The sequence below is a fragment of the Acomys russatus genome, chromosome 5, assembly GCF_903995435.1.
Source record: "Acomys russatus chromosome 5, mAcoRus1.1, whole genome shotgun sequence".
NCBI lineage: Eukaryota > Metazoa > Chordata > Mammalia > Rodentia > Muridae > Acomys > Acomys russatus.
The window spans coordinates 474067-488418 of record NC_067141.1 but is presented as its reverse complement, the minus strand read 5'-3'; the positions used below and the strand labels follow the sequence as shown (position 1 = coordinate 488418).

Sequence of the window (14352 nt, the reverse complement as noted above, 5' to 3'; positions counted from 1 at the left end):
AGTTAAGGCACAATAACTCGCCATTTGACTCTACCCAACTCCAAGGAGCCTAGAGGAAGGTAGCTGTCCTATGGGCACCGAGCACCTACTATGAGTGAACATTGGAATTTGCCACACATACTAGCTGAAGACACAGGTTTTATCTATAGAGTTAAGTAAGATGGGCTGAAGCCAGCTATTCTTAACTTGGTAAGCTCTGTAGAAAGGACAATAAAGAATTTAGAAGCAGACTAGGTACATCCCAGCTCTTTCTAGGAGCCTGTGTACTTACTGCAAAATTATGTAGCTGTAAAGAACTGGACCTGCCTTGATCAACATAAAATCCAGAGCTTGTAAGTGTATCCCAGGTAGGAAAATTCACCAATGAGGAAGTTTGATGGGACCCGGCGCTGTGATTACAGGTATATCCATCACTGACTACATGGAGAGAAGGAGGCTCTTTTCATTTGCTGGGGAGGAGTAAGCTGTTTGTAATGAGACTGGATCTTGCTATGTAGCACAGGCTGACACTGAATTTGTGATCTTCCTGCTTTAGCCTCCAAAGTGAAAAGCATGTGCCACCTTACCTGGCTCAAAAACGGTCTCATTCTCTTTAATATTGTATGTAGTTTAAGGGTTTATATAAACTTCCTTATAGCTAAAACCCTCTGCAGTGTGTTCCAAATGAACTTTCCTGAAGGCCTGGGGTTGTCCATAGAGCTGCAGAAATCCAGATGACCTGGCTCACAGAGGAGCTGCTCTTGATTGCTTCACCTTACTCAATATGAGTTTCTAGGCCCTTACCTACCTGTTCGAGGCCCACCTCCTAGGCAGTGAGACTTCTCCAACTTGGGCCATTTATTCTTCCCTTCAACTTGGTTCTAATTTCCTTTTTATGAAATGGTTGAACATGGAAATAAGCACATCTTTTCAGGATGGAAGCATACAGAGAGAGAAAGAGAGAGAGAAAGAGAGAGAGAGAGAGAGAGAGAGGAGAGAGAAAAGGAGAGGAGAGGAGAGGAGAGGAGAGAGAAAGAGAGGAGGAGGAGGAGGAGAGAAGAGGGGAGAGAGGAGAGAGGAGAGAGGGTCTCCCTATGTCCTAAAGGTATTGCCCACTGCACTGCTGTGGGATCTGGACCATTTAGAAAACACATCCCAACAGAGTTGGCAATCTGGGCTTATTATCCCCTTCAAATAATTACCTAATTATTTTGCCGTTTGTTTGGTTTGGTTTTTACTTATTCATCCATTCGTTTATTTATTTTTGAGGCACAGTCTCTCTGTGTAGCTCTGGCTGTCCTAGAATTCACTATGTAGACTAGGCTGACCTCAAATTCATAGGGATCAGCATGCTTCTGCTTCCCAAGTGCTGAGATCAAAGGCGTGTGCCACCACACCTGATGAATTACCTAATTCTTTTCATAGAAATCTGAGTATAGAAACCCTGGTCCCATAGAAAGATCATGAGGTGACTTAAAGCTGAGAAAGTAGTACCTCAAAATAGTATGTGTGATGATACATACTAGATAAATACATAACCTCATCTTTCTAAAATATGTGTTTTGTTAAGTGCTACGTTATCTTATCCACTGAGCCTTGCAGTTATCACTGCTTTCTGACCAATAAGAAAAATCTACTAAGTATCAGGATGGAATTAGAACCCAAGACCATCTCATTCCAAAATCTTTAGCTTAAGCCACATTTTACATACACATATTTAAGTACTCAGGAAAAGAAATGCCTGAAAGATTCCTTCACATGAATAGTTATCTTTGATTATTTATATCATTGTTTATTCCAGATCAACTTTCTTTCCTAATTTTTGGTATAAGGAACATGTATTGTTTTTGATAAGCACCATGATACCCAAAAGAATCCTTTCCACCCAAGGTTGAGTACGGTGTCAGGAATCCTGTGCCCTTGTACCACCTGGGCTCCAATAGGGCTCCTTGGCTAGGAGAGTCCATGGCTCAAAAGTAATGCATAACTTCATGCTGGCTTTCCCTTTTGCTCAGCTTCTTCTGCTGTCTCTTACCCCCAGGGGAATGTAATTATGGTGGCAGAGTGACTGATGACAAAGACAGGCGTCTTCTGCTGTCCCTCCTGTCCACGTTTCTACTGTAAGGAAATTGAATCATCAGATCGCTACTCCATTGCTCCTGGAGATGTTTACTACATTCCTCCCATGGCAACTACCAGGTAAAGGATGCCCCATCATTGCCCTTGGAGGGACTGAAGCTGGGGCTACAGTATTTCCAAAGAAAGCCCAGGTATTAGGACTTGGGCTTCCTTAATGAGGTCCATAATCTGTTTCTAATATTACATGCAGCCTTCAAGAGAGATGCTGTTGTCTGTTTAATGAATGCTGAGGATTTGGCGCAGATTTGGTTTTTCCAGATATGAATTCTATCTGTAGCAGTAGAGAGAGAAAGGGATAGTTAAGATGGAGGCTTGTGGGGATTGGGAGATGGCTCAGTGAAAAAAGCTATTGACGTGCAAGTGTAAGTATCAGAGTTTGGATCATCCAGAATCCACACACCAAATGTGGAACTTTACACCTATAATCCCAGCTCATATACGGTGGGACGGAGATCCCTGAAAGTCTGGGGGACAGATAGCCTCATATACACAGTCATGAAGAACAAGACACCTTGACTCAAAGGAGGTGAAAGATGAGGACCAACACCCAAGGTTGTCATCTGATCTCAACATGTACTCCATTCACATGCATCCTGCATCCACAACCATGTACATGTGCTAAACAGACAGACACACACACACACACACACACACACACACACACACATGAAGGCTTAGTAGTGAACAGATTGATAAATGCAACTCAAATAAGGGTTCAAAAGGTGGCAACAGAAAAGCTGGGCATGGTGGCACAAAGCTATAGTCCCATCCTTCAGCAAGCTAAAGCAGGATTGTAGATATGAGGGCCAACTTGATATACATAGTAAGGCCCTATCTTTAAAAAAAAAAATGGCTAAAGAGAAGAGACAAAACAACTAGATGAGGAAATAGGAGGCCATATGAAAACCAGGACTGTGGAGGAAGGATGCAAAGGAGCCCACTCTTCCTGCTACAAGCCTCCTTTATGAGCTTGTCTGTCTCCCCACTTAGAGACAAATGAAATTGGGATTTTTGGTGACTAGCTCTGGGTTACAGTTAGTTTGCAATTGAACTAGGACCCAAGCCCAGAGCTATATAACTCTAAAGTTGACTACTTAGGAACAGAGAGAAGGCCAAAGGTGGGAAGAAAATTACTCAAGCCTACCTGGTCTGATACGCTCCAGAAAACTCCATGAGGAATAGCCTGGAGTTTACCCACCTGTCCTGGCTAGGAACTGGAGGCTGTGGTGCTGATCCTGTGTGGTTCCTTTTTGAGTTGGGCTTAGCCATATGCTGAGTCACCTGTAGTACCCTCACTCAGGGGCCCTATACTGATATCAATTGAAGATTTCCTTTCCAGTCCTACATTGAGTATCTCAGGACCCTTCCCATCACTGCACACCCTGAAGTATTTGGTCTCCATGAGAATGCTGACATCACCAAGGACAACCAGGAAACCAACCAACTTTTCCAAGGAGTGCTGTTGACGCTCCCAAGACAGTCAGGAGGGAGTGGGAAGTCTCCTCAGGTAACCAGGCTTCCATCTGGTGGGCACTCAAGACTCTGAGTGGTAACCAGGAAGTTGGGAACATGGAGGTCTGGCATGTCTCTCTGGACTATGTGCTTGGTCCTGCTGCCAGGTCCTTAAATAGAAAGCAGAAATGAAGCACTTTCCAAATGCCAATTACTTCTGTAAAAAAAAAAAAAGATGAATTTTCCTATATCACATGCCACCCATACTCCACTTTCATATTTCAAAAATAAATGTCTTTTTGCATAGAAATATTTATTTTAAAAATTGAAAGTCAAAACCATGAGTGGAGACCTAATGTAATTTTCATTAAGTTGTGATTGGCACAGAAGAAAAAATGGAACAAAAGAAGATAAATGATTTTCTAAGTTCTTCTGGAGTGATATTGCTAGCCAAAGCCCCAGAGCCTCGGCTTTGCTGGCTTTCTTTTAAAGGGTGGGAGGGAGGGATCTGTGAGAGCTAGAGAACTGTCCAATTGGGCTGGAGAGATGGCTTAGCCATTAAATGCTAGGTTCACAACCAAAAATATAAGAGAACTGTCCAATTAGCACCAATCTGAGACCTTCTATTTGGAAGGAATGGAAAGAAAAAGAGATGAAAACTTGAAGAAAAGAGTAGTTTTCTCACCACATAATTCAACATTGTTTATTCTGTAATCTGGAAACAACCACAGTTGTTCTAACAGTGCCAGTTCATACTGTGTGAAACCCTGGCTGAAGCACTGGGCTATCCTATTTAGTGAATAAGAGACTTAAAAAATTAACCTTCATGTCCTTCATAAAATCAATGAGAAAAGCCAGACCTCAGAACTATGTCTGTCTGTTCTGTCTCTGTCTCTGTCTCTGTCTCTCTCTCTCTCATGTGTGTGTGTGTGTGTGTGTGTGTGTGTGTGTGTGTCTGTCTGTCTCTCTCTCTCTCTGTGTCTGTCCCCCGCCCCCACTTCCCATTCTTCTCCTTCTGAGCTTGCCTCACACTTGCCAGGTTTGAATCTTGCTGACTAGGTTCACTTACTCTAAGTGGTCATTGCTATGATCATACCAGCCTGTTGGCGTGTCCTAATATCTAGGTAGGAAGGGAACTGCTGTCCAGCCAACCAGCCCCACCAGGGTAAGAGAGCCAGCTTTGCCATAGTCACAGCCTGTCCTCTTTGGTCCACTGTGTTTGTCCCTTTCCCTACTTGGCTAATCCTAGTGCCACGGGCTTGTCTTGCTCAATGCTAGAGCTTGACCTATTACCCTCCCAAGAGTCACTGGCATTGAGAAAGAGCTCCCAACTCTGAGAGCTGTGAGTGATTCTCATTGAGGGTGACCTTGAAGATAGGGACAGTGTTCTGTGATGCTCTGAAGCTACCTGACTGACTGATCAAGGAATGTCCTGTTCTGGCCACAGCTGCATGGACAGGGGCTGTTATTGCTCATTATTTTTCATATTCTGGACAAAGGCATGATGGTCTCTCTAAGGATGGTGTGTTGATGAGTGCCCTCCTTCCCTCCAAAGGCAGAATGGGCTTCTGCAGAAGGGTTCCCAGGAAGCCTTACCCTATCTGCTGTGGTGTTTCTCATTCCCTCTCTCCTCTCTGTACTTAAAGGAAGTGGTTGAGGAGCTAGCCCAGGATATACTCTCCAAGCTTCCCAGAGACTTTAACCTTGAAGAGGTAATGAAGTTGTACCCTGTGGTCTATGAGGAATCTATGAATACCGTTCTAAGGCAGGAGCTCATCAGATTCAACAGGTAGGCCTGATGAGCTTGTATGGATTTTGAAAGTTGGAGCCTGTGGGGGTAGTAACTGAAAGGGACACTGGACAAGATACTGCTGTGCAAAGAAAGTTGTTTGCCCTACTCAAGGGGAGAGCTGCAAAATAGAGTGACCCCCAGCATGTGCTGGCCACATACTAAATCACTCCCACCTCTCTCCTTCATGCCCATGACTCTGTCAGGTCCAAATCAATACCAAGCATAGCTAATAGCGGAAGCAGTCATCAAGCTATTTTGAATAAGCCCCTCATATCAGATATAGAACCACACACAATTAGTGCAATATAACATTATTAATTTCTACCAGTACTTTACAGGTGAGAAAACTCAGCAAGATGAGCTGGCACCTCATTCATCCAGACACCAGCTCTAATGCCTGCCCTTTCATGTTTCTCAGTGTCTCCTCAGACCACTGGGGCCCTTCCTTGGTGGTTGCCAGTGTTGCCACTGGCTTTTCTCAGTGGCTGCTATGATACCAGAGAAGAGGGCAACAACAAATCGCCATTTCCAGTAGGAGTCTGCCTTCCTTCCACATTACCTGTTTCTGTCCATCCATCCAGTGGCAGGGGAAATCCAAATGGTTAGGTGACAGTTTAGCTTCTGACTCAGGAGTCTATGACTGAGTCTTCTCTGGCAAGAGTTCCTTTGGAACTAGAACCTTGAAACAGCAGCTATAGCTGCAAGAACAGGGCAGCCCGGGACAGCAGAAAGGCTGTAGTTGTGTCTTTTAAGTGTAATGAGATCTGTGACGCTGTCCACTGGCAATAGTTTTGCCTTTCCACTCCTCAGCAAGCATGTGCATCTGATCTGAATCCTGCATTTCTCCTGCTATGGAATTCTGCATTTGCCCATCCATACTCTTTACCATTGGGTTGAAATTTTACAAGTTCTTTCTAGTGACAGGGTGTGTGTGTGTGTGTGTGTGTGTGTGTGTGTGTGTGTGTGTGTGTGTGTGCGCGCGCACGTGTGTGTTACTTAGCTGGACTCAGGCCTCAGAGTGGAAAGGTCAGAAAGAGGCAGGTGGGCTTGCCCTCTTGCAGGTTGCCCTTCAGTTGCCCTTTCTCAAGTATATGCCTCATAGTCTGTAGCAATGTGGAGCAAAAGTCCTGAACCATAGGTACTCATTGACCAAAAAATCTATTACTAAGAAAGTAATTTGATCCAGATGTGGTGGTGCACGCCTGGAATCCTAGCACTTAGGAGGCAGAGGCAGGTGGATCTTTGTGAATTTCAGGTTAGCCTGGTCTACAAACAGCCAGTACTACAGAGAAAAACCCTGTCTTAAAAAATAAAGTAATTAGAAATTTACATAAAAGCAGATATAAATGAATTTTTCTAACAATGTTTATAAATGACAACATGCAAATTATCTTTCTTTCTTTTCATTCCTTCCTTTTCTCCTCTTCTCCCTCCCTCCCTTGATACCTACCTACCTACCTTCCTTCCTTCCAGCAAGATGCTATGTAGCCCTGGTTGCCTAGAACTCACTATGTAGACTATACTGGCCCTGAGCCCACAGAGTCCTGAGATTAAAAGTGTGTACCACCATGTCTAGCTTAAAATATAATTTTTTAATGGTAAGGAAAAAAATAAAATAGAATGTTGTATGGTCATCATAAAGGAAAATTTAGTGGCTAGGGAGATAGTTCAAAAGTAAAGTGTTTTCTATGCTAGCATGGGACCTGTTTTTGGATTCTCAGCACCTATTGAAAGCTGGGCTTGGTGATGGACACCTATAATACCAGCACAGGAAAGCAGCTCAATGACCAGCCATTCCAGGAATTCAATGAAAAAACTAAGGTGGAGAATGATGGAGGAAGACACCCAGAGTCAACCTCTGGCTTCTGCCTGTGCATGCACACTTACATGAATATGTGCATGCCTCATATACACACAGAACAGCAACAACACAATTTAGAACTGGGCTATTGTATACATGCCTGCAATTCCAGCCCTTGAGAGGCTGAGGCAGGTCACATCAAGTTGGAAAGATTTTACTATGTGCTAAGGATAGAGTCTAAAAAGGTAATGACTTCATTAAAAACATGGTTTGTCCTTCTAAAGAAAACAAGAAAGATACACATCAAAGTTATTCTCAGGTGGCAGTGTTATGGGTGATTGAATTTTTCTATCATTGACCTTTGAAAGGGGAGCAAGATCAAAGGAGCACATTTGGGGTACTTGGGCAGAAGGGACAGCTGCAAAGCCAGGCTCAGGCTGTTCCTTTATCCTTGCAGGCTGACCAAAGTGGTTCGCAGAAGCCTTATTGATCTTGGCCGTGCCATCAAAGGGCAAGTCCTAATGTCCTCGGAGCTAGAGGAAGTCTTCAGTAGTATGCTCGTGGGTAAAGTGCCAGCCATGTGGGCAGCCAAGTCCTACCCGTCACTGAAGCCCCTGGGGGGTTATGTTGCTGACCTATTGGCCCGCCTGGCCTTCTTCCAGGTACCTGGGAGTCGGGGTAGTTGGTTACGTGGTGTGCTCACTCAGGTGGAGTAGAAGTTGAGGGGGACAGTTGGCAGCTGTGTACCATCCTAGGTTAATTATTTGGAAATGGCCTTTTCATACCTGAGGTGGAGTGGGGTGGGCTGGGGTGGGGGTGGTGAAGTGAGAGACTTTTCAAAGTCCTTAGAGAGATTAATCTAAAGAGGTAGGAGTAAAAACTGGAAAAGAAAAGGGGGGGGGGGGAGACAACCTGGAGGTCTGTGGGACAAAACTGGCTAATTATTAAGGCTGTCTAGTAATGTGAATTTTTTTGAACTGATAGATAGGCATTGGGTTTTCACACCTAGCTGTTGGGTTATAGGTCTAGAGAGCATTCACTTAGCATTTGTGAGTTCTAAAGTCAATCTTTTCTTTTTTTTGTTTTTGTTTTTGTTTTTGTTTTTGGAAACAGGGTTTCTCTGTGTAGCCTTGGCTGTCCTGGACTCACTCTGTAGACCAGGCTGGCCTCGAACTCACAGTGATCCACCTGCCTGTGTCTCCCAAGTGCTGGGATTAAAGGCGTGCGCCACCACGCCCGGCTCCTAAAGCCAATCTTTATCATGAGAAAAATGAAGAAAAACAAACAAAAAAGACCAGATAGGGGAGGAAGGATAAATCTAGATGTTTGTCTGGCAAAACCAGCTACCATCTCCAGCAAGGAATGTGCCTGCATCTGTGCATGGCCACTCTTGCCACTGTGGCTCAGTACAGAGGAGGCATCTATTACCCTGCTATAGTCCTTACCACTCCCTGCTGTGTCCCCAGTATCAACCTTGCATCCAATGCTTAAGGTAGAAATACATTTTACTTTGTACCTTCGTTTCAAAAGAAGGAAAGTGCAAGTTAAACCAAGAGGACTCTTTGCTTCCAGAAGCAGAAAAAAAGCAAAGAATATTATTTGTGAAGCTCATTTCCACACTCCTCTTAGTTCTTTTAAGATTCATTTTATTGAGCTAGAGAGATGGCTCAGTGGTTAAGAGCAACAGTTGCTCTTCCAGGGAATCCAGATTTGGTTCTCAGCACCCACATGATGGCTCACAATTGTCTATTACTCCAGTCCCAGGGAATCTGACACCTTCTTCTGGCCTCAAGCACCCATCTCATATGAGGTAGGACACAGACAGATATACACTCAGACAAGATTCTCATACACATGAAATTTTGCCAGGTGCTGGTAGCACATGCCTTTAATCCCCAAACTTGCCAGGTGGTGATAGCACATGCCTTTAATCCCCAAATTTGGGAGGCAGAGGCAGGCAGATCTCAGTTTGAGGCCAGCCTGATTTACAGAGCAAGTTCAAGGACAGCCAGAGTTACACAGAGAAACCCTGTCTTGGGAGGGAAAAAAAGATTTATTTTGCTTATGTGTATATGTGTGCATGTGTGTCTCTCTGTGTGTGTTATCTGTCTCTTATGCACATGTGTGTGCAGGTGCCAGAAGATGGAGTAGGATCCCTGGAGATGGTTGTGTTCTGCTGACATGGGTGTTAGGATTAAATTCTGGTCCTCTATCTTAATCACTGAACCATTATCTCTCCAGTCTCACGCTCACCTTGATTTAGCTTGTTATTGCTGAAGTGTAAATTCTCAGTGTTGATTTCTATGGCTCCATAGGAATGGATCATCAATGGACCCCCTGTGGTCTTCTGGATTTCTGGGTTCTACTTTACACAGTCTTTTTTGACGGGAGTTTCTCAGAATTTTGCCAGGAAATACACCATCCCCATTGACCACATTGGATTTGAATTTGAGGTAAGGATCTTGTGGGTTGGAACAGCTCAGGGGAAACTAACTTAAGAAAAATGGCATTACTCATTTCCTTCTATATGCAAATATTTGGTTGTGTGGAGAGACAAATGCTTCTGAAGTGGAATAAGTAAGGGATGTAACATGGCTTACAGTGGCTCCAGAAGCTATTCTTTATTTTTTATTATTATTTTTTCAAGACAGGGTTTCTCTGTGTAGCCTTGGTTGTCCTAGACTTGCTTTGTAGACCAGGCTGGCCTTGAACTCACAGCTATCTGCCTGCCTCTGCCTCCCGAGTGCTAGGATTAGTGCCACCATGCCCAGCCAGAAGCTATTCTTGACACAATCACAGAGCTCCCAAGCCTTTGTTTCTAACATAGAAAAAGGAATTTGGTGCCATGGAGATGGTTCATCAGATAAACAGGCTTGCATGCAAGCTTGGTAACTTGAGTTTGATCCCTGGAGCCCACATGAATGTGAGGGAGATAACCAACTCTTCACAAGTAGCCTTTGATATCTACATTCACACACACAAACACACAGAAAGATAGACACATAGACACACAGATATATACACACACACACACACAGACACAGAGAAAGATACATACACACAGACACATAGACACACACAGATACACACACACACACACACAGATACACAGACATGCACACACACAGACAGACACACAGAGACAGACAGGCAACACACACACACACACATACACACACACACCAATAATAAATACATATTTAAAAATTTTAATTGTTCCAGAGGAAAATTCTGTCACCATCATGGCAAGAAAAATGAAAGCATTTCCTCATCCTCCATCTGTTCTGCATCTTCACTTGAAAGAATGCTTCTGATAGTCCTTAGGAATGGAAAAGATCACAGTTAGAGTTAGAATGATCTTAAACAGTGCTTGCAACTGTCTGGCCCATCATAATCTGCACCACTTCTTACAGTCCTCAAACTCCCTGCTTTACAGGGAAGAACCCAAGGTTATACCTGAAGCTGTCCTCGTGTCATTGCTGTTGCTATGACAAAATACCCTAAGCAAAAGCAGCTTCATGGAGGAAGGGTGATTGGCTCACAATTCCAAGGTAGAGTCCAGCATTGTGGAGAAGTCAAGGCAGGAGCCTGAGGCAGTGGAACTCAGCCTTCCTAACGCTGTGGCCCTTTAATACAGTTCCTCATGTTGTGGTGACCCCAACTATAACATTATTTTCGTTGCTACTTAACTGTAATTTTGCCACCCTTATGAATTGTAAGGTAAATTTCTGTGTTTTCTGATGGTCTTCGACAACCTCTGTGATGGGGTCATTTGAGCCCCAAAGGGGTCTCGACCCACAAGTTGAACAGCACATCAGAGAGAAGCACAGGCACCCTTGCCTGCTTGCTGCTAGTCCTCAGTTCCTTCTCTGGTCTTACACAGTCCAGAGCCCATCCCATGAACAGGTACTGCACACATATGGTGGCCTTCTCACCTCAGTGAAGACATCCCTCCCAGGCATGCCCACAGGCCAGCCCAATGTAGACAAGCCCTCACCGAGGCATGCCTGGCATTTAAAACTAGATAGCATAGCAGCTTGCTTGACACAGCCCTTGCATTCCCAGGCATTCTATGAGCTGGTTCTTTAGTTGGGACAAATCTTCCAAACACCAAAACTGTTCTTTTTTAAAAAGTCAATTAAAAAAAATTCTTCCACTTTGCCTGTCACCCCAGAACTGTTTCACCAGCCTGCCTCTGATCCAGAATCTAACTTTCCCTGATTTAGGTCCCAAAAGGGAGAAGCTAATGTGTAAGGTCACTAAGCTACATCCAGTGTGGCCTCCTGACTCCTACTTTATTGCATTCTCTATGTCCACCATATGTAAGGGCAGGAAGTTGTCTAAGAACCAGACTTGTCTCACCTCTGATAAGACTTATCAGAGAAGCCTAGGATCTTGGGCGAGGCTGACCTGGCAACTAGGTGGTTCTTATAGTTAACTAGCAGATTACAAGACTCATAGCTTTCTACTCTTTCAGGTAACCACACAAGAGACGGCTATGGAGGATAGCCCAGAAGACGGGGCCTATATCAAAGGGCTTTTTCTTGAGGGTGCCCGTTGGGATAGGAAAACAATGCAAATTGGAGAATCTTTCCCTAAAATCCTCTATGACCCATTGCCCATCATTTGGCTGAAACCTGGGGAGAGTGCATCATTCCTGCATCAGAACATTTATGTGTGTCCAGTGTATAAGACAAGTGCCCGGAGAGGCACCCTCTCTACCACTGGCCACTCTACAAACTACGTCCTGTCCATTGAGCTTCCAACAGACATGCCCCAGAAGCACTGGATAAACCGAGGTGTGGCCTCACTGTGCCAGCTGGATAATTAATGGCAGGTGCCTCAAAATTGAGAGTAAATGGTGTTTCATTCTCCATTATAATATAGTCTTTCATTCTTGAATTATATAGACCGAAGGTAACAATGATATAATAATTACATAAATAGAGCCAGACATTTCATAGCAGCCCTATTAAGTAGGTTATCATTATTATTGTTGTCATCATTTCATGGCTGCAGAAACCACGAGAAGGTAGGCAGTACTCCCAAATTAGATAGATACTAAACTTGGAACAGAGGCAGTGTGACCTTCCACCTAGACTTGTGATCTTTTGGCTTAAGCTTGCTTGGGGTTGTTTTCTTTACCTGGGGTTTTTCTGTCACTGTCACAGAATTTCAGTCATTTCTTTTCCATAAAAGATTGAGAAGGATTTGATTTTTTTTTAAAAAGCTCTTGGTATATTTTATTAATATTGCTGTGTGTGTGTGTGTGTGTGTGTGTGTGTGTGTGTGTGTGTGTGTGTGTGCGCGCGTGTGTACAGGTGCCCAAGGAGGCCAGAAGAGTATTAGATCCCCAAAAATGGAGTACAAATAGTGATGAGCTGCTATGTGGGTGCTGGGAACTGAACCCCTGACAAGCGCTCTTAACCACTGAGCCATCTCTCCAGCCTTCACTCAGTGTATTTGAAATGCACATCTTACAATGACCTTAGGTGATGAGGAGGGCCATTGCTTCTTCTTTACTGCTGCTGACTAGGTTCCAGTCAGTAACGGTGGAGTTTCAGCTGCTGCTCGGTGCTAAGGACTGAGCCCATGGCCTCAAGTACTCGCAGCAAGCACTCCACTCAGCTACATTCCCAGCCCAGCTGCAACTGCTTCTCTTATCAGCCGCATGAATGGGCTAACGTCTCTGTCTCTGGTGAGATGAGAGGAGCCTATTTGTTGTCTTCCTGCTGTGTGCAGGGTTTGTGCCCAAGCCGCTTGTTCAATCCAATGTGCTGGGAATGATTGTTGTGCCCCCCCCCCCCGCCCCATCTCCCACACCTGGTGGCTCAGGGAGATGAAAGAGCCTGCGTAAGAGTACCACACAGCGCTTTCACACTGCACAGCCAGGTGAAGTTCTCTGGCACTTGAATCCATGTGTGTCACTGCTACAAGCTGCCTCCTAGCCAAAGGCTTGGCTGTTCTGATGTAGACTCTTGGAAGAGATTATAGTTCCAGCCACAGGACTGTGCCCAAGGAATTGCCATCCCTTGTTTCTCCCCAGAACATCCAGAGAGAGATAAGCACATCAAACTCCTGAGGTTTTCTTCCCTGATCCTCTCATGTAGCTTTAAGTGGTTTTACTCGGGGTGTCCAAAGTGGAGCATAAATGGATTGTTTGAGAGTCTTAATGTGTATGGTCTGGCTTTTCTGCCTCTTAACAACAAATGCCTTGATTCAGGACCTGTGACATTTCCTGAATGTGGCAAGCCTTGGCACGAAATAAAGGCATTCCAGAAAACCTTAGTTACAATGTCTTCATGGTGTCAAACAAATTCTGAGATGAGCAAGCTATCCAAATGCCCAAAAAGAGACTGTGCATTGTAATAGGAAGTACAGTCCTACTCAAAGTAGGTCACTAGAGATTTTTTTCAAGAAAGAAACAACTTGTTTTCTAATATGTAGATAAATCAGAATTTACTGATAGCTAGGATGGCTATATCATTCCAAATAAGACAATCAGTCATATGAGATAGAAAGATGGTCAGGATCCAAACCTGTACCTCTTGGGAAGGTAGGTCAGCCATATTGCAGGCTGTAGAAGGGCTGGTATGAAGGAGCTGCTAAGAGAACAAAGGAGGTTTTTTTTTTTTTTTTGGTTTTTTGAGACAGGGGTTCTCTGTTTACCCTTGGCTGTCCTGGACTCGCTTTGTAGACCAGGCTGGCCTTGAACTCACAGCAATCTGCCTGCCTCTGCCTCCCAAGTGCTGGGATTAAAAGTGTGCGCCACCACAGCTGGCTCGAGAACAAATGAGTTTTAATTCTAGTTATTCAACTCCAACTTCATTCAACACTGAAAAGCTGAGAGGCGCAAGGACTGCTTCATTCCTCAAGGGTCAAGGGACAGAATGTTTTTGTATCACATTTTTGAAATGTAAAATATTTCCTCCACTTTGAAAACAAAGAGTGCCCTAAATTTGAGGTCACTTTCAGTAGGGGTCAATGTGGTAATGTTGTTTCCTCCTGAAAAAGGGAACATGTTCTTCAGAAATCACAGAGAGTTAGAGGATGGAGTCCTGGGGAAAGATGGCTAGAGCTCAGCTCAATAAACAGCAGCAAGCTCTGTTTATAAATAGCTTAGCAGATGACATCAGGCAAAGCTGGTGTGTTAGTCTGGGTTCTCTAGAGGAACAGCACTGAAAGAACG

At 44.2% G+C, this 14352-nt stretch overlaps 2 protein-coding genes across 2 annotated transcripts in view; one reads left to right on the top strand and one right to left on the bottom strand.

Annotated features, from left to right (window-relative positions):
- Positions 1–12442, top strand: part of Dnah3 (dynein axonemal heavy chain 3) — a 170208-nt gene extending 157766 nt beyond the window's left edge. The window contains 7 exon segments of the mRNA XM_051145144.1: positions 2021–2088; positions 2090–2178; positions 3445–3625; positions 5217–5359; positions 7621–7825; positions 9479–9616; positions 11641–12442. Coding sequence (XP_051001101.1) covers positions 2021–2088; positions 2090–2178; positions 3445–3625; positions 5217–5359; positions 7621–7825; positions 9479–9616; positions 11641–11994 — 1178 coding nt within the window. The 3' untranslated portion in view covers positions 11995–12442.
- Lyrm1 (LYR motif containing 1) overlaps positions 1–14352 on the bottom strand; it is a 105392-nt gene that overhangs the window by 66862 nt on the left and 24178 nt on the right. The gene's annotated exons all lie outside the window — the stretch shown is intronic.